Source organism: Spermophilus citellus (genome assembly GCF_964194105.1).
Source record: "Spermophilus citellus genome assembly, chromosome: X".
In the NCBI taxonomy this organism is placed as follows: domain Eukaryota; kingdom Metazoa; phylum Chordata; class Mammalia; order Rodentia; family Sciuridae; genus Spermophilus; species Spermophilus citellus.
In genome coordinates, this window is record NC_138190.1 from 130,882,302 (window position 1) to 130,903,616 (window position 21,315).

Sequence of the window (21,315 nt, forward strand, 5' to 3'; positions counted from 1 at the left end):
AGAAAAAACAATAGACAAGGATAAAATTACCTGATATTCAATACTTCAGACAACTACTCAGAATGCAATGGCATTTTGCTCATATTATTATTTTTTTTACATTATTTTCCTCTCTAGGAGTAAAAAAAAAAAAATTTAAATGGTAATATTTACTTTCATAGCTTTTTTTTTTTTTTTTTTTTTTTTTTTTTTGGTACCGAGGATTGGACTTACAGGCACTTAACCACTGAGCCACATCCCTAGCCCTATTTTATATTTCATATAGACACAGGGTCTGACTGAGTTGCTTTGCAAACTAGCTTTTGCTGAGGCTGGCTTTGAACTCGAGATCCTACTGCCTCATCCTCCCAAGCAGCTGTGATTACAGGTGTGCGTCACTGCACCTGGCCTTGCGTAGCATCTTGTTTTTACTTTCCAACAATCTTGTGAAGATCTCCCCAAGGTATTAAATGTTCTACAGGGATGAGGTTGTGGCTCAGTAGTAGAGCACTTGCCTAGCATGTTTGAGGCACTGGATTGGATTTTCAGCACCACATATAAATAAATGAATAAAATAAGTGTTCATCAACATCTAAAAACTATATAAAAATTTTCCTATAACATTATTATTTTTAAAATATTTAGTTTTTAGTTGTAGTTGGACACAATACCTTTATTTTATTTATTTTTATGTGGTGCTGAGGCTGAAATCCAGGGCTTCACATGTGCTAAGCGAGGGCTCTACCACTGAGCCACAGCCCCAGCCCCCAATATAACATTATTTTTGAATGTTTAATTATTATGAATACATAGATGATACACTTCATCATGGTTAAGTTGTTTACCACACAACTGATGAACTCTTTAGCTTAGTTTAGCAATGGCTAAAAGAGTAGTGGCTAGCTCAAAAACAACATAATCCTTTTAAGTTTGGGACATGTATTGACAAAGTTGTTTTCCAGAAACAAAGTAAGGACTCTCCCCAGCAGAATGGCTTTCATCTGCATGGTTGTTTTAAATTGTATCTCTTCAACAATCAAGTTAAGGAAATATTAAAAGAGCATGGGTTATTTATCTCCCACTGTGCTAAACACTAGGAATCCAGCAGGAAGGAAGGCAGATGTTCCCATTCTCCCCTATCTTATGTTCTAAGGAGATGAGGGCCTGACAAAAACAAAACAAAAGGTAAACAAGTAGTCATAGATTACGTGCTTTCCCTCATGCCCATCAGCTACCATATTTCTTCATTTGGGAATTGGTATGGGGCGGTCAAAACCTGGCAGGAAGTTTGCTGCTATAGTAATAATGATGTCCTGCATCTTGAAAAAGTTACATTCAACTTTCACATCACTCTTTTAAAAAATATTTTATTTGGAGGGGGACACATACCTTTTTTCTTTTTTATCTTTGTGGTGCTGAGGATCAAACCCAGGGCCTCACACATGCAAGATGAGCGCTCTACCACTGAGCCCCAGCCCCCACATACTCTTATACACACACACACACACACACACATGCACATGCACACACACACAAGCATAAATCAAAGTAATCTGCTGCAATATGATGGAAGATGGGCAGACAGAAATGATCACCTCAGCCACACACCTGTAATCCCAGCGGCTCAGGAGGTTGAGGCAAAAGGATTGTGAGTTGAAAGCCAGTCTCAGCAATTAGCAAGGTCCAAAGGAACTTAGTAAGATCCTGTCACTAAGTAAACAATACATGGGGCTGGGGATATGGCTCAGGGTTTAAGCACCCCTAGGTTCAATCCTTGGTACCAAAAAAGAAAAAAAAAAGGATCATATTAGATCCCTGAGCAGAAGCCCTGGATCCTCCTTACACAGACCAATCAATATGTGTGATTATAAGGGCAGGGTGGATTCTCATTGTGGAACACTTGTAACAAGTGAGGAAAGCCTCCAACCTCCCAACACACCACTATGCACCCACATAAACACAACTCCTGTTGTGACAATGGTAATGGCTGTGCCACTGTGTTTTATACCACCTGATTCTGATTAGCTTTACTTGCCAAGCTTGACCCTTGTAAGTTATCCTTTGTCTAGCTCTGTAACTTCTAAAGAAAAACCCCTTGGAGGCTAGGGATGGTGCCCAGTGCACTTCTTAGTATGGAGGAGGCCCTGGGTTCCATCCTCAGCATCAGAAAAACAAACAACAACATCAACAACAAAAAACTACTGTTTTTTAAGAATTGATTTTATTTTTTTTAAATACATGACAGTGGAATGCATTACAATTCTTATTACACATATAAAGCACAATTTTTTATATCTTTGTATAAAGTATGTTCATGCCAATTCACATCTTTATACATGTACTTTGTTTTTTTTTTGCATTACAATTCTTATTACACATATATTCCACAATTTTTCATATCTCTGTATATACAGTATATTCACACTAATTCATGTCTTCATACATGTACTTTGTTTAATGATGTCCATCACATTCCACCATCCTTGCTAATCCCCTGCCCCCTCCCTTTCCCTCCCTCCCCTCTTCCCTATCTAGAATTCATCTATTCCTCCCATGCTCCCCCTCCCTACCCCACTATGAGTCAGCATCCTTGTATCAGAGAAAACATTCGGCATTTGTTTTTTGGGGATGGGCTGATTTCACTTAGCATTATCTTCTCCAACACCATCCATTTACCTGCAATGCCATGAATTTATTCTGTTTTATTGCTACGTAAAATTCCATTGTGTATATATGCAACATTTTTTAATCCACTCATCTATTGAAGGGCATCTAGGTTGACTCCACAGTTTAGCTATTGTGAATTGTGCTGCTGTGAACATTGATGTGGCTGTGTCCCTGTAGTATGCTGTTTTTAAGTCCTTTGGGTATAGACTGAGGAGTGGGATAGTTGGGTCAAATGGTGGTTCCATTCCCAGATTTCCAAGAAATCACCATACTGCTTTCCATAATAGCTGCACAAAAGACTACCTGAGTTATTAACTTCTAGAGTCAACTACTCCCAGAAAGGGGGACAAAAATTAGTTTGGGCTGGGATTGTGGCTCAATGGTACTTGCTTACCTGGCAAGTGTGAGGCCCTGAGTTCAATCCTTAGCACTGCATGTAAACAAATAAATAAAATAAAAGATCCATTGACAATGTAAAACATATTTAAAAAAAAAGAATTAGGGGCTGGGATGGTGGCTCAGTGGTAGAGCACTTGCCTAGCATGTGTGAGGTACTGGGTTCGATTCTCAGCACCACATAAAAATAAACAAACAAAATAAAGGTCTATCAACAGCTAAACAATAAAAATAAAATTTAAAAAAAATTAGTAACCCAGACCTCCTTTAGTTTTTCAGAACCTGGAATAGTAGGTGGTCCTCAAATGCCAGCAAAGGACTTGCTAATAATCCTGCTCTCTAAGTAAAACAAAGCTAATGTTTAATTTGCAAGAAAATAATGTGTTTAAAGAGTTACAAGGATTGACCCAGGAGACAAAGGTCACTTGTGATTGGAAAGAATGTTTAAACTAAAGAGAAAGGAAAACATCCCCCGAAGGACAAAGACTGTTCCTGAGCCCAGATGCTGCCCTCAGTTACAGCCTTCCTGTCCATTTCCCTGTGACCCTCCTTACCTCCTCATACAAGCCCTTTGACCCCTGAATTCCCTAAAATGGAGGTTTGAGAATAAACAGCCCCTCCACCACTTCAGGGCTGGCCTTTGAATAATCTGATTTCCTTCTCACTAACTTTCATCTCCACAGTAATGGCTTCCTAGTGGCAAAAACAACAGACTTGGGCCTTGTACTTTTGTCATTGTTCTTCCCTGAATTCCGAAGTAACCAGGAGACAGGTAAGACCTGGAAAGTTAACTATACCTTTGAGACACTGCCTCCCACATTAATTATGTTTAGTGCGGCATCTGCCAACATAGACTTGCACTGGGTCTGAAGTATCTATTTAGGAGGTCATATTTTTTCATACCTGTGATTTTAAAAAGTTGCTGCAAAACAACAGCAGTGAGAATAGTTGTGAGGAGAGAATTCATAGCACCATTCCCATCCACTTAATGAACCCATTGCATTCATTTGTCCTCCCCCTTTCCATTTGGAACATGCCTTCTTCATGCCATTTGAGTGACCACAGCAGTGAGTCACACAGTTGCAAGGTGTACACAGATCCAAAGAATGAGACCCACTGACAATGGAAGGTAGAGTAAAGTGACAGAATTTATTTCTTTAAACAGAGGAGAAGTACAATTATTACAACGCAGGGGTCCCAAATGGGTAGCTGCCATGTTACTGGTATCTAGGGGGTTTATATGGTATGGTATTGCTGGAGGTGAACTTTATTGGTTGATGACCTTTGGGGAAGGTAGTTTCTTCTTCCAATCAGAGGGAGATACTTGGTGATCGTGTGCCCTCCCTGTCCTATCAGGATGTTGAGCATGTGCTGTTTATGTGCTTGTTCATATGCTTGACCACTTGCTGTCTGGCCCTGCAGATACTTTGTATATGGAACTGTTGCAACTGAGGTCCCACCCTGTCTGCCAATCTAATTTCTAGCTCTCAGCAGCATCTATAAGATGTGTGTATATGTAGCTCTTGAAGGTAGACCATGAGGCTTCAGTGGGATATGATGCTAAGCACAACCCACAAGACAGAGCTGATGGAGTCTGGGAGCCAAGATGGACAGGGCTGCCCTCCTAGGATGTGAGGTCTGGGGCAGTGGTTCAGAAAGGGCAGGGCCTGGACATACCATCCTGTGGTGCTCTTTCTTTCCAGTCAGCTCTGTCCACTCACACAGACTTTATACAGTGGAGTTAGGTGAGAGTAAACATACTTTGTCAGCTATGTTGACAGGCCCTGGAAGCCATGTGTTGACAAGGGCACAGATCCACTTCTATATCTTGCTGTCCTGAGAGTGGCTTGTGGACTACCTGTATGAAGAAGGGGCTCAGGACCTCCTCCCTGTCCTGCAACTCAGAGTGACTGCCCAGCTACCCCAGTGCAGGCCTCTGGAGAGCACTGGCCAAGAGTGATTGCTTGAATGTGGTAGATTTAGATAGCAAGTCAGGATTGGCCAAGGCAGACTGGTGAAGAAAAAGACCTGCCTGGCCTTGCCTTATGCCCAGTAGCTTAGATTGCAGTATAGTTCAAGGGTATCCAGATTCCTTAAGATCCCAGGAAACTTAGGCTCCCATTCTTTTTTTTTTTTTTTTTTTTTTTTTGGTACTGAGGGATTGGACCCAGGGGTATTTAACCACTGAGCCACATCCCCAGTGTTTTTTATTTTTTATTTAGAGACCAGGTCTTGCTAAGTTGCTTAGGGCCTTGCTAAGTTGCTGATGCTGGCTTTGAACTTGTAATTGAAAGCAGATGAAAAAGAATACAGAAAGAAAAAGAAATGGAGGCAGAGCTCAACGGACCAGCGATGCTTAAAGCAGTGGAGAGGCACATTTTCAAGAGGGAAAAGGGTAACTGGCTACAATAAGGGTCTGATTTTTATAGGGTTTAGAGGGGCTGAGTTCTGTCAGGAACTGTGTTGGTTACAGCTGGAAGGAGACCTTGGGCAGTCAGGGGAACAGTTGTAGATAAGGAAAACTGCAACAAGTTCAGAGCTCATTACTCTCCTTTCTCCTTGGGGGTTGTTATTTTCCAAGTCCTTCAAAGGGTGTGGCTAGAGATCATAGGGGCTCTGTACTGGGAAAGCTGGTTTCAGCTACAGGTGGGGCCAGGTTGAGTCCCTTCTGTGCTCTCTGCATTTCCCTTTCTTACCCTCCCTCCGGCTGGGGCCTGGCTTTCTATTTTATCCTGCTGCTTTAATTTACCACAGATGTCTCAACACATGTGGCAGGAGGGCAGGTAGGGGAACAGTTGTAGATAAGGGAAATTCCCTGGGGCCTATTTTCCATATCCTCCCAAGCTGCTGGTATTACAGGTGTGTGCCACCATACTGGCTAGGCTCCCAGTCTTTTTGAAAATCACCGGGAGGTCACGAGCCACTTGTAGGTTCAAATAGGAACTACTTTATTGCCCGAACCCAACGGGAACTCTCTAGAACTCCACAGAAACTCCGAGAGAACTCAAAAGTAGCGGGCACCTGAGGTAGCAGGGGCCGCCTTATTGCCGGACAGCAGAGGTTTATATATACAACTGAATACACAGCTTGTTTCAATTTAGCATCATCCAGTTACAGCAATCAGTCATTATCCTAATAATTATACACAGCTTAACTTAATCATCATCATCTTAATGGCTCGCTGGCGTTACTTCTCAACCACTCCTTCTGGCAAAATGCCAGGCGCCATCTTGACTTGGTTGTGGCTCTCAACATTTGGGTTTCAAGAAAACAAGCATAGAAGCATCAGAGCCTTCTTGACTAGGCTCAAAAGCCCCAATTTGTCCACCACATTTTTTAGTTATAAGCAAGTCACAGGCCAGCACACCCTGAGGGTGGAGAAACAGACTCCACCTTCACTTCTTGAAGAAAGGGGTAGCAAAGACATAAAACAAAGGGAAGCACCTGCATTCTGTGGTCTGAGGACTTGCTGTGGTCTTCTTCACAACCAATTGGCCATGGTCTGTATATGAAAATGTGAGCTAGTACCTCGAGCAAAACAGAATATTATAAAAGCCAACAGATAGCAATGAAGTCAGTATGTAGATATAGGTTCACCCAAGGAGTGTAAATCCTTTCTAATCCACTGGTGTGAATGTTCAGTCAAAAACTGGGTAGAGCTTGGTGCAGTGGTGTGTGCCTGTTAATCCCAGGTACTCGGGAGGCTGAGGCAGGAGCATTGCAAATTTGAGGCCAGCCTCAGCAACTTAGCAAGACTGTCTCAAAAATTAAAAAGATAAAAATATAAAGGACCAGGGATGTAACTCAGTGGTAAAGTGCCCCTAGGTTCAATCCCTAGTCAACAACAACAAAAACTGTGTAAAGATAAACTACCTCTGGGTTTGCAGGGAAGCAAACAAAAACTGGATGGAAACAAACCATCTCAGTTTGAATTTCCCTCCTTACATCCTAAGAGGAATGGACAATAAAAGGGTGTCGCTGGATTGCCTCCAAGAAAGTGAGGAGTTAAAATAAACATCTGTGTAAGGCTGGGCATGGTGGCACACACCTGTAATTCCAGCAGTTCAGGAGGCTAAGACCAGAGGATTGCGAGTTCAAAACCATCCTCAACCCATGGTGCCAAAAAAAAAAAAAAAAAAAGACATTTATGTAGCCCACAACTGGAATGTTGTGTGAAGTTCAGAGGCAGGATGATAGTTTTACCACAGTATGAGATCAAAGATCCTTGCTTTGTGAAGATCAATACAGCATGTCTTGACATCCCTCAGGTTAGAAGTGAGAATGTGATACAGAGTGGCATTCTGAGTAGGTTCCATGGTTAATAATAAGAAGAAAAGTGGGCAGACCTACAAAGAGTGAGAAATTGCAGTAATATCTTATTCTTCTTACCTTCATTTTGCAGGTGAGAAAATTGAGATCCAACTGAGAGAAATGACTTGCCCAGATAACAGATGTTTGAAACCTGTTCCCTGAGATACAAATGGCCACTAGATGGCAGTCTATTCCTTGATTTCAGTCTATTCCTGAACAAGCAGAAAAATTGAAGAGTTATCGGTCGAATTTGAACATTGAAGTACAACAATCAAATTATTATCTTTTACCCTGAAACAATGATCTTTCCTATGGAACTTAGCATGGCTAAGAAGCCAACAGTTGTGTCCACAGCAGCATCTCCTAGGCACATACCTTATGTCAGCCTGAGACAACTGTCCTCCCTCAGATGATGTCTTCTTTGAAAATAGATGTTTTATAAATACATTTGGTGAAGGGTCCTTTAGAGAGATGCCTTTTGAAAGGCAGTGATTTGGGGTTGGGGCTGTGGTTCAAAGGTAGAGCACTTGCCTAGCACGTGTGAGGCCCTGGGTTCAATCCATCCTCAGTAACACACACACAGCGCCCCCTGCCCCCAACAAACAAACAAACAAACCCAGCCATTTCAAGGAACTTTTCTCTTGTCCCTAACTGTTCTTCTTTAGAATCCTAGAGTATTTCAGTCTCTACCAGGCCAATACCAGGTTCTAGCCTTCTATCTGCTAGTTTCTGTTTCCTTATCTTAAAGTGAGGAAGTTGGGTTAAACCCAGCCTCAGATATTTTTATTTAATTCTCCATAAAAATACTGTTAATGTTTTGGTTTATCTTTATATATCTAGCTCTGGAGATAGATATAATTACATATTTTCTTTCTTTCCTTTTTCAGTGTTGGGGATGGAAACCAGGGTCTTTCACATGTTAGTCAAATAGTTTACCACTGAGCTGCACCCCATCCCTAAAGGCATATTTTATAAAAATTTTTGTCCATGTACAAATATAACATGCTTATATTTGTACATTGTGAGCTTTCTTTCTTTCTTTCTTTCTTGTAGTTCTATGTATTAACCCCTGGGGTGCTTTGCCACTGAGCTACATCCCCAACTCGTTTTATTTTTCATTTTGAGAAAAGGTCCTGCTAAGTTGCTGAGGCTAGCATGGAACTTGCTATCCTCCTGCCTCAGCCTTCCAAATCAAGGGGATTACAGGTATGCACCACCACACCTGATTTAGACTTAAATTGGTTTTTTTTTTTTTTTTTTTTTGGTACCAGAGATTGAACTCAGGGGCACTCGACCACTGAGCCACATCCCCGGCCCTATTTTGCATTTTATTTAGAGACAGGGTCTCACTGAGTTGCTTAGAGCCTCACTAAGTTGCTGAGGCTTGCTTTAAACCTGTAATCCTCCTGCCTCAGCCTCCTGAGCTGCAGGGATTATAGGCATGCAGCACTGCACCCAGCCCAAACTTCATGCCATTCTAAGGTGCCATGGGTTTAAGAGCACACAGGCTATCTTGGTTCTAATCTTGCCTCTGAAACTCATTGACAGTATATCCTTGAGCAAGTGACTTGGCTTCTCTGAGACATATATGAAGGACCTGGCTGTCCAGATTACTATGAGCATGAAGGAAGAACATAGACTCATGCTTGGCACAGGGCCTGTCAGAGGCAGTACATGAGCTATTATAGCCATTACAGGAGGGAGATTGATGAGTGTGTGATTTTGCTGAAGTTATTAGTTTGCTTTTATGCTGCAAATACATGCAAGAAGCACCATACCTACCAAGTCTCACTGAGTTTTTCTTAGGTTCTTGCCCTGTAGGTCCTACTTCTATCTCAAAGGTGTTTAACACATATGTCACTCAAAGTCTTTTCTCCCAGACCTTGTCCCTCTCTACCAGGTTGTGTACCTCTCTTTTTCATAGAGTCTCTTTGGGAGAGTTATAGTGGCAAAGTGAGCCAGCCCTATGTAATCCCCCACCTGTGGATGGCAATAGCCTGGAGGACCTCCAGCAGCAGAAATTCCTGTCTCCATGCATCCCTGGTTTTCTGAGACTATGGTCACCTTAACTCACACATTCTCTTATATAGGGACAGACTGAGGGAAGATGCCATACATTTGGCCAATGTCCCCCATTATCTGGGGGCCAGTACAACTAGGTTTGGGAAGCCTCATCTGAATTATAACAAAGATTCATTACTGGGCTGGGGATGTGGCTCAAGCGGTAACGCGCTTGCCTGGCATGCGCAGGGTGCTGGGTTCGATCTTCAGCACCACATAAAATAAAATAAAGATGTTGCATCCACCAAAAACTGAAAAATAAATATTAAAAAATTCTCTCTCTCTCTCTCTCTCTCTCTCTCTCTCTCTCAAAAAAAAAAAAATCCATTACTGGATGCCCATTGCAAGCTTCAAAAGACCATGTGTGCTACCACTTGATAGTGCTGGGTATCTTGATAACTGTTGTTTGAATCAGCTTTTTCACTGTTGTGACTAAAATACCCAACCAGAACAATTTTACAGGAGGAAAAGTTTATTTGAGGGCTCATGGTTTCAGAAGTCTTAGTCCATACAAGGCTGGCTCCATTCCTCAGGGCTTGAAGTGAGGTAGGACATCATGGTAGAAGAGTGTGGCAGAGGGAAGCAGCTCATATGATGATCAGAAGGCAAAGAGAGAGATTCCACTCTTTAATGTTTGTTTTTTGTTTTTCTGGTACTGGGGATTGAACCCAGGGGCACTTACCCACTGAGCCAATCCCCAGCCCTTTTCTTCTATTTTATTTAGATACAAGGTCTCACTGATACAAAATATATACCCAAAGTCATGCCCCAATTCTCATCAGCACTAGCCACACTCTACCACTTCAGTTACCACTCAGTTAATCCCTGTCAGGGCATTAATTCACTGATTGGGTTAAGACTCTTATAACCCAATCATTTCTCCTCTGAACCTTCTTGCATTGTCTCACATGTGGGTTTTTGAGGGACACCTCACATCTAAACCATTACAATGGTAATAACCCAAATGTCACTGGCCTTCTGTTCTATAACCCCTCAGTCCCTTCAAAACTCATCACAGCCCAGAACAACATTTTAGAAAATTTCTCAGGAAAGGGACACACACTATGGGACACTATAATGGCTGGAGACATGAGTGAGGGTAGCTAGTTGGGAGAGGCTCACAGCCTAACGTGAGACTCTTTGTGAAACACAAGAGAGGATAATAAAAGTCATATAAATAAAATTCCAGATACAAATGAAGAAAAAGAGAAGTGATTTAAGTCTGCACACTGGTGAACCTCTCAGCAAGAGGGAGACATGGCAGCTTGGGCCCCTCTACACACTGAGTGGCAAGAAGATAGTTGATGACATCTGCAGCCAAGATCTTTCTGAAATCACATGGACAGACCCATGCCCAGACACCTAGAGTAGCACAGCTATAGGCAGGACAGACTGCCATAGTCTTGTATCCTTTTCTGTGGGGATGGATTTCAATTACCACAATGATAAGGCTATTTGATGAAATGTTTAACCCAAGGTAAGCTGCACAGAGGACAGGTGATTTTGGTTATCTGGAAATTGTATACAAACAGTGGAAACTATACTGATATATTTAAAGAAAAATCAATGCCAAGTAAAAACCAAACCCTTCTATCCATTTAATGAAATTCTTTAACTTTATAAGACCTACTGATATGTAATAAATGATGCCTCAGTTGCAAGGAACCAAGAATATAATGCAAGTGTCCTAAGATTTTGTTTTGTTTTGTTTGGTACTGTGGATTGAACCCAAGGGCACTTTACCACTGAGCTATAACCCCAGCCCTTTTTATTTTTTATTTTGAGATAGAGTCTCACTAAGTCACTTAGAGCCTCACTAATTGCTGAGGCTGGCTTTGAACTTGTGATCCTCCTGCCTCAGCCTCCTGAGCCACTGGGATTATAGGCCTTTGCTACTATACCCAGCTTGTATTTGTGGCTTTTAAGAAGTGAACCAGAAGAGCCATTTCTCACAAGGAGGTGATAGATCTACTACCTTTGGGGGAGTACTTCCATAAACAAAAAAGAAAACTTCTACATGGCCAGGAAACTTCATACCTCTGCCCCAAAGCCTCTGTCCTCAATGCACCAGAGTGAACTGAGCTCTGTTGGTTCATTCATGTGGCAGACACACAGCCTCTTTGATCATGCATTGTGAATAATAAAAACCTACAAGTGGGATCTTCTCGAACATTTATTGTAAGAATACAAATATTTTGCAAAATTCAAGAAATCAAAGTGACAAACATGTTTTTAAACTTTTATTTGCATTTATTTTATGCTGAATTTATTCCTGTGCCATCAGTTTTTATTTCTTCAGTTTCTCCTGGGGTATCTTTTTCTTCTGTGCAACTTTTTCTTCTGGTTTAGGAATAAATTGTTGCTTTTCAGTGAGGATCATCTGTATGTAGCGAGGGAACTTATATGGGTTAATCTGATCATGAGGTCTATAAGTACAGTAGTGCATCCTGTGTGCTTTGTTTACCTGGATATGTTCAATGAGCAGAGAATCTATGTCTAAACTCTTAAGTTCAGCATTATTCTGCATTTTTCAGCATGTGTAGCACAAATTCAGCACACTTTTGGGGCCACCAACCTGTGTCCACCCCAATGTTTGGCCTAGGCACACCTCCAAACTCCACCATTGTAAGCCTGGACTGTAAAATATTGCTTCTTTAAAGTGACATCTTTCAGGTTCTTGGTGGCTTTTCAAATATGCATACCCTTGATGGCTGGCACAGTTTCATGAATGGTCCTAAAGTGTACATGTAGATTTGAACCTCTTGATTTGCATGATTTCATGGGTTTTTTTGGAGCAAGAGAGTAGTAAACCATTTTTACAGATCATCTCAGGCTCCTTACAGAAGGGGGCAAACATGTTTTAAAGATAGAAATGAGCACAGTTTAGGAGAACTTACTAGGAGGTCTTCTAAACTACATTCTATGCATGAAAGGGTATTAATGAGACTGCAGGTTATCACTCTGGACCTCATAAGCACAGCTGGCTCAACTAGGGTGAGGTGAAAAGTACCAAACCAAGTAGCTATGGCCAGAGGACTGATTGAGTCACACAGAAAACAGAAGAGTATGGGAAGATCTCAGAGAAAAAGCTCCTACTGGACAGACTAGTCAGCCTGAGACCACTGCCCTCATCATGTAAGAACAAAAATGTACTAGATGGTTTTTGATATGCCCTATAAGGAAAACATTTAAAAACATCTCTTGAAGAAGCACAAAAGAATGTGTCATAGACCATGAAAACAACACAAACTCTGAGCTCATCCCAAAACACACAGTAGCCCAAAGTCAACTCCTGTTCATAAATATAAATAGCTGATGTCACAGGGCCAGTCCTTGAGTCAACATGCTCCAAGTGAAGTTCATGATTCTTGTAGGACTGCTACCATGTTGTAAAATTTAAAAAACCTATAGACTAAATGTTAACTTTAAAAATTCCCAGTGCTACATAATGATGCTATGTAGAATGCCAATACTACATATAAATTGAAGAATCAAAGTAAAATAACAGTATATAGGCAGTGAAAGGCATTGCTCATTCCTCCATGTACAAGTATTATCCTGTAGTTGAGTTCTAAAATATAAAAATGCATGGGGCATGGGTGTGCACACCTGTAATCCCAGTGACTTAGAAGGCTGAAATGGGAGAATGGCAAGTTCAAGGCCAACCTGAGCAATTTAGCAAGACCCTGTCTCAAAATTAAAAAAAAAAAAGGTTGGGGATGTAATTCAGTGGTAAAGCACCCTGGATTTGATGCTCAGTACCCCCAAAACATAAATATATAAATTTAAAAAATAAAATCTAAAACCATTTGGTGGGAGCATTTGTCTGTAATTATGGGAGCTTCCACGCATGCCTCTAATTCCAGGTTCCCAGATCAATCCGATCTGGACTTTGGAGAAGCTAAGGTGCTTGGTTTCTGCCTGAAATTGCCCTTCACACTCCATAGATCAGCACACTGACTGCTCAAACCAGCTCAAACTCAACCAGCTTCAACTAGAGTGGAATCTACAACAAGATTTCCAACACTGTGTAAGGCAACTATGTATGACTGATGGGGAGAGAGATTGGAAAAATCCAGGAATTCCATTAGTCATCACTGGATATAGTCCACGGTTGTTTTTCAAAAAGACCAGAAGCAGTGAACAGGTCTCTGTGTGAACGAAAACGGGCAAGGGAAGCTCAGAACATCAACCCGAACACAGGTATGCAGCGGGCAACCCAGTACCAATGAGCAACCTACACACTATATTAGTGGAATCAGCACTGTGGGCTGAAGGGTTATATGCAAATCCAGAGGGCTCTATAGGAGATGATTCAAATTGTATACTGCAGTTACGTATGTTTCTCATATTCTTCCCACCTTCTCTAATATTACCATGCACTAATTTTCCTTAACAAAAAATCTGATTCCTGACAGTCGCTGCCTGCTCCTCGGCCGCCACCAGAGCCAGCCTGCCAGCCCCGGCCATGGACCACCCGCAGTGCCACAGCTTACCCCAGGACCTGTCCGACTCCTTGAAGGAGGCCACCATGGAGGTGCACACCCTGGCAGAGAATGTCGAGTTCATGAGGAACTTCCAGAAGGGCCAGGTGACCCGAAAGGGCTTCAAGCTGGTGATGGCATCCCTGTACCACGTCTACGTGGCCCTGGAGGAGGAGATTGAGCGCAACAAGGACGACCCCGTCTTTGCCCCCCTCTACTTCCCTGAGGAACTGCATCGCAAGGCCGCACTGGAGCAGGACATGGCCTTCTGGTACGGGCCGCGCTGGCAGGAGGCTGTACCCTACACAGCAGCCACGCACCGCTATGTGGATCGGCTGCAGCAAGTGGGGCGCAGGGAGCCCGAGCTACTGGTGGCCCACGCCTACACCCGCTACCTGGGCGACCTGTCCGGGGGCCAGGTCCTCAAGAAGATCGTGCAGAAGGCCCTGGACCTGCCCAGCTCCGGAGAGGGTCTGGCCTTCTTCACCTTCCCCAACATCGCCAGCGCCACCAAGTTCAAGCAGCTCTACCGCTCACGCATGAACACTCTGGAGATGACCCTCGAGGTCAGGCAGAAGGTCATTGAAGAAGCCAAGACCGCATTCCTGCTCAACATTCAGCTGTTTGAGGAGTTGCAGGAGCTGCTGACCCAGGACCCCGAGGACCAGCACCCTTTACAGACAGCAGGCCTTCACCACCATGCCAGCAGCCAGGTGCAAGGTGAGGACCTCCTGGGCTCCCATTGAAAGGGATGAAGTGCCAGGGTCCTGCCCTAGCAGGGTTCAGGGAGTCCTGAAGGATGAGTGGCATTGGCGAAAAGGATGAGACAGGAGTCGTTCCATTGCAGCAATCTCCAGAGAGAGAGCACTCATGCAGTTTTCTCTGGGTCATCTTTTATTGCAATTTTTCTCATCATTATGGATTCAGAATACGTCATTGATTATACAATTTCAAAACTTTGCCAAGAAGTGACATTTCCTTAACCATCATTAGGAGTATAGAAAAATGTAACTTCAATTTACATTTTTCCAGGATGTGACCTTTAGTTATCAATTATTAAGGGTACAAAATCATTAATAAAATGTCATTAATTTACAAAAAGTCTGATTCCTGACATCCTGACAACTACTTATTTATTTATTTTGGTTGGTAACAGGGGTTGAATCCAGGGGAGCTTTATCACTGAGCCACATCCCGGGCTCTTTTAAAAAATGTTTTATTTAGAGACAGGTTCTCACTAAGTTGCTTAGGGCTTTTCTAAGTTGCTGAGGCTCGCTTTGAACTCATGATTCTCCTGCCTCAGCCTCCTGAGGTTGCTGGGATTACAGACATGCACCACCGTACCTGGCTCCTGCTAACTATTCTAGCAGGTGATGCGGATAAATCACAGAGATCAAACCTGCCAACTGGAAGGATTTAGCTTATCCAGGTACTCAAGGATGGGGAGTTAAGAGAAGTACAGTACAGCCCCCTGGGCCAACAGAATGTGGACATCAACATATTTATCTGAATCATCCATAATCAGGTTTTACATTGCATTCCTCAACCGAACTGACTGGGACAAGTATAGGCAAAAGCAACTGCTCAGACTGGTAACTTGTCCTGGATGTTCCTTTGCACAAATTCTACTTGAGGAAGTTCTCTGCACACACCTGATTTTGGCCAGGACTCAGGGATACCCACAAGTGGGGAGTAGACGGAGGGAACTAGTATCTCATGGTAGAATGTTGTATGGGCAAATCCACAGTAAAATACAAAATAAAAGTTTAATTCTCTTGGTAAAAGAGGGAAGAAAACTATCCCTTCTATTTTCTTAGAGTATTTCTTTTAGAAAACTTGTTTTCTTTTTTCTTCTCCACATTGCAAAGTATACAAATCTTTTTAAAAGCTAAATAAACTTCCTGCCAAAATTACAATCAGGATTGGACAAAGATGGCCATACCACCCTGAGCACACTTCATATTCTCTGATCTTTTGGGCCCAGTTAGTACCTGTGTAACGGTGGTCTATTTTATGCTTTGAATATAGCCCTTGCTGCTCTGCCATTACAACTTTTTAAAAATACTTACTAATTTTTTAATTTGTTCTACTTAGTTGTACATGACAGCAGAATGCATTTCAATTCATCATACACAAATGGAATACAACATCTCAAGTCTCTGGTTGTGCATGGTGTAGAGACATACAATTCATGCAATCATACATGTACCTTGGGTAATGGTGTCCATCTCATTCCACCATCTTTCCTACCCTCATAACCCCTCTTCTTGTAACTAATTTTTAAAATGGACATTTTTTCTCTTCTTCTCTCCCTGCTCCTCCCTAATCTCTCCCCCTCCCTAATCTCAGGGGAAACAGGATTACCTTTCTTCCCCATCCTAGGCAGAGTTAGTTGTCCCTGAGCACACACCCTCCATAAGAATGAAGTAATCTAGACATTGGGGGTGGTACCAGAAAGTCTCAGAAATGACTATCTGCCAAATTAACAAGTGAATGTCAACTCCAAAAGAGAACATATGGAATTCAGCCTTTGGGTCACTTCTTTAAAAACCCCTGTTCCTGCTGATGGGCAGAATCACAGCTTCTGGGTCAGGAGTTGTGTTTCTCCTTTGCTAGCAAAACAATAAAACTTTTTTTCCTTTTTCTCAAAACTGTGTCCTTGTTATTGGATTGGTATCAGAGAAAGAGACCCAGGTTTTGGCAACACTTGGATGGAAGGAATGTACAAGGAGCTAGTAGCAAAATCATGTGGACTGTATGAGAACTAGGGAAAGGGGTAGAGGGGACAACAGTTGAAACCACAACCTGAGCCAGGCCCTCCTGTGACAGACACAGGGAAATGCATGTCACAGGCAGCACCCAGGCAACCCAGGAAGCCACAGGAGAAAGAACTGGAATATGAATCAGATGGGGGACACAGCACATCAAGGTTCCAACCACTCAGCAAAAGCAAGAGCAGCTCCTTCTCACAACTCCCTCACCTGACTCACCTGCCCAACATCAAGAGAGGGTGCAGAGCCACCTACCTCCATGGCCATCTTCACAGCCTAAGGCTGATCCAGCACAGCCTTCACCAACACACAAACCCAGCATCCTTGGGGTAAATGGGACATAAGAACCCCCCCCCCCCACCATCCTAAATGTTTCAATTTGCCGAGGACCATGACCTCTCATATTACTCACACTCAGCAATGTGCACTGAGCCAGGCTGCCCCACAGATGAGGGAACAGGAAGGGTGCATTTCCTTGAACCCCTAAGATCCATCGCACTTTCACACCAAAGTCCCTTAGGCTAGAACTGTCTGTATCTTCCTCATGCTATGGAGCAGACTCACTTTCTTACTTGAACCCTTAGGGGACTTGACACTGAGAGACCATTGTGTCCCCCACCACAAACTGCAGCTGCACCTTATCCTGTCACAGTCCCAGTGGCTGTAGCACTATATGGGATGCCCACATCTCTCTCCCTGGTGTTGGCCACACCCTTTCCTTGAGAGTGCAGCAAGGTCTCCCAGGCAATGCAGTCAGCCCTTGGGAGGACCCCAGGACCCCTGGGTGGGACCACCAAGCCACCAAGGCTTCCAGGACACACAGAGGAAGTGACACCATCAGTCTGTGGTCTGTGGCCTGTAAAATTGGGAACAGGAGGGGAGTTAGGCCACCAGCCTGGAGACCTGACCCAGAGGTTTCTGCATAACCAGGCTCCAAACTTCACCCATCTTACATCATTGACAGAACCCATGGGTTTTATTTCCTCTCACTGATACACAGAGGGTGGTCAGAAGAAGCAAGCACAAAGCTGAGCACAGGAGCCTAATAGGCCTCCATTTCTGGAACACATAATGTCTGTCACAAGTTTCCCACCAGAATCCAGTGTCCTCAGCCTCCACGAGCGGCTCTGCACAGTGCTGCTGCTCCTGGCCCTCGTCCCATCTCGAGGCTGGGAGCCCCTGAGTGAGGGGCCAGGTTTATGTGCTATTCCATCTTTCCTGATCAGAACAGTCCTCCCTTGCTCTGAGCCTCTAACCTCTGCAGTTCTTCTCATTAAAAATCAGACGGCCAAGTGCACACCTGTAATCCCAGCAACTTGGGAGGCTGAGGCAGGAGGATTAAAACTTTGAGGTCCGCCTTAGCAATTTAGCAAGACCCTGTCCCGAAATAAAAACATTTAAAAAGGCCAAGGATGTATCTCAATGTTACAGCAGCCCTGAGATCAATCTCCAGTTTTGGGGAAAAAAAAAGTACTCATTTCAGTGGGTCTTGAGAGGGTTAAGTGAGATAAAACATGAAAAGAACTGAGCACAGTTCTGGATCCCACTTGATATTGCTACCTGTTACACTACCAGCTGCATAAAAGAGGGAACCAATATAGCAGGGTATTAACTGACCTGAATTTTGGTTAGTGGTTATCATCTGCCTCTTCTGACTGGTCTTTATGCTCCTGAATAACAACTTAGCCACCAGGAAGACTAGAGTTGGCATTCAAGGTGGAAAACACAGGCCTTCACTTACCAAGCTGGTGGTGAATGGAGGGAATGTGCCTTTATGTTCAAAATAAATAAGGCTCTCCTTTTGTGACTCCCACATATCCTCATCTCCCCAAGCATCCTAAGAGAGGCAAGCATATTGCATCTATGGGGGAAACACAAAACATTTAGAGAAAAAAAGAAATTGCCCTCTGAGCAGGAGGCTACACAGGTTCCTTTGTGCAATACTCTTGTCTAAGGCACTTGAGGCTGTCCAAAGCATAAAGTTATTTGCTTTATAAAACAATACAATATAAAAAGAAAAGCCTAACTGAGAAGAGACCAAAATGATAACTGTGAGTATAATTCTATGTAGATGGATTTTCCGGGATTCACATTTCACCATATCCTGAAATTTCTAGACCTTGCTCATGAGCACATATTATATCTATAATTCAAAAATGTTAAAAATTGAGTAACTTAACCCAATGTACGCTATTTTTTTGCACAAAATATTAGCAAATCAATTTTCTCTTTCTGCATATATGATCCCTAATAGAGTTTCAGTCAAAGGCTTTGCTATCACCCATATAAATAAGAAGGAAGAAAAAACACATGAGGCAACTGTGAGTTGGCAGGAACTGTTTCACACTAAGAAATCACAGTGTTGCAGGAATCAGGCAAGAAGCAGCAAAAGGCACTCGAAGAGGAGAAACCAAACTTTATTTTATGACAACAGGCCCAGAGGAGATCAGACTCCAAATTCTGAGTGCCCATCACCAGTTTTTCACAACATTTATAGGCTACCTAGTGTCACAAATTTTGTAGTCTAAACAATACATGGTTGTGCCCAGGGTTTCAACCAGGAAGCATGTTTACAGAAGCAGAGTGAGATAAGGGGAAGAGCTGGCTCTTCTTATATCCTAGAGAAGTAATTTACCATCCAAAAGGTAGGAGTGGATTGTGCTAATTAGGTTCCATGAAGATGAGCTGACTAGAAAGGGGAAGGGAACTGACCCTTTCCTGGATACTAATTTTCACAACAGTGTTTAGTTTATTTTGTATCCAGGATTGGGCTAGTTACTCAGAACATCTTCCCCCTTCTCATGGCCCCATAAATCCCTTAAAGGGGTATCTCCTCTGACCATGTCCTCCAAGCTAAGCCACTGGTAACTCTGAAGGACCAGAACAACCCTCTACACCTGGTTCTGGTAGTTTGGGGTTATTGTAGTCACACCTACAGCAAACAGCAAGACAATTAGTGTCATTAGTCCCAGTGCAGAGGGAGATATCATGACCATTGCACTCCTTCATTCCCCATCGAATTCCTCAAGCTTCTGCTGTGTATTGACCAGTCAGCCCCCAAGTTTGCAACTAGAGCAGGGCTGTAGTTTGCTCAGGGCTTGTTAGTGGGCAGATTAACATTTGGGATGGCTGTGGCAGAGCTGTCACAGGGTGGTCTCTGGAGTGTCAATCTGATTGGGTTTCTGGGGTTGGCTTTAGATGTCCAGGTGGTGGATTTCTCAGTGGTAGGTACCTTTCTAACTCGAGAGTGATGTATCCATAGGCCTATTCCTGCAACTTTAATGGCAGTGGGAGAAGTTAATATGACAATGTGGCCCCCCAGGTGGGTTGAAGTGGGTCCTTCTTCCAGTTTTCAATCCCTACAGAATCCCTGGGCTGGTAGGGATGCACCTGGTTTCTAAGTGAGAGGGGGCCCTCTCCTGGACATTTCTAGATATCTGGTGAAAGGTCTTTCCTAGGGCCTGGACCTGCTGGGACAGGCTAAGCTCACTTGCCTGATGAGGATCCCCCATTAGTTTACTTATTACAAATGGAGGTCACCCAAATAGAACCTCAAATGGAGAATATTGTGTGCTTCCAGGTGTAGAGCAGACCTGGAGGAGAGCTATAGGGAGGAGATCTACCCAAGAAACTCCTGTTTCCTGACAGAGTTTAGCAAGGGTGTTAGTTAGGGTGCAGTTCATATGTTCAACTTTACCTGGACTCTGTGGTAGGTAGGCTGTGTGTAGCTAGCTCCTATTGATTCCCAATATTCAGGTGAGACTCTGGATGACTTCCATGATGAAGGCAGGACCATTGTCTGAAGTGATGGAAAAGGGCAGGCCATATCTGGTAATGATTTCTCTTAACAGAGTTTAGTCACTTCTCAGGTCCATTCTGTCCAGGCGGGCAGGGCCTCCACCCGTCCTGAGTAAGTGCACAGCAGTACCAACAGCTATTGATACCCCTTTCTTGGTTTAATTTCTGTAAAGTCCATCTCTAACTTCAAAAGGTGAAGTCCCAAAGGCCTGGACCCCTGGAGGCCAGACTGGCTTCAGGTTAGCATTATTTTGGGCACAAGTTACACAACTCTGGCTGACTTGGTTACACAGAGTACGGTTACAGTAGTAGTACCTGTTGCAAGCCAGCCATGGGCTGCATGTGTGCCACAAAACATGGTGGATAGGAACATCTGGTGTCTGGGAATGACCAGTGGATATTTCCTCTGGTTAACTGCCCTGACACATTATGAATTTCTATCCTGCTCTTCCATGTCCCACACAGCACTTGAGATGGGTATAACCTGCCAAGATGCCCATCAACCTGCTGACTGCAAGACATCAGGAAGCAAGACTCTGCCCTTGAAACCTTATCTGTGTCTTAGATATACCCACTTAAATAAACCACGGGAGCCATCTTTCCTTTGTGTAGTTCTAGCTCTTGTGTGCACTGGATCTATCAGGGACTCTGCTTTTGTGAATATACTTCTGACTCTCTGTCTTTTGTTCTTCACTAATTATTTTAGACTTTAAGTTCTCAGGTAGCTTATGCCCTGTTGGCAGGAAGAAGAACCCCCCAGTTAGACACTGGCTATGGCTCCCTATAAGTACCTGGTATGAAAAGTGTCCAATTTAGTTTTTGCTGGGTGAATCCATTTCATAGTGCTG

General features: G+C 43.2%; 1 protein-coding gene and 1 pseudogene across 2 annotated transcripts; one reads left to right on the forward strand and one right to left on the reverse strand.

Moving 5' to 3' along the window:
• Positions 1 to 11,680: 11,680 nt before the first annotated feature.
• Positions 11,681 to 12,228, reverse strand: LOC308639393 (large ribosomal subunit protein uL22-like; annotated as a pseudogene). The gene has a single exon. The product of its transcript is annotated as a large ribosomal subunit protein uL22-like (transcript).
• A 1,654-nt stretch (positions 12,229 to 13,882) lies between these two features.
• LOC308639695 (heme oxygenase 1-like) lies at positions 13,883 to 14,644 on the forward strand (the record flags this gene model as incomplete). The annotated part of the gene is made up of 1 exon (XM_081277959.1): positions 13,883 to 14,644. The coding sequence occupies one exon, from the start codon at positions 13,883 to 13,885 to the stop codon at positions 14,642 to 14,644; it is 762 nt and encodes a 253-aa protein (XP_081134085.1).
• Positions 14,645 to 21,315: the final 6,671 nt, after the last annotated feature.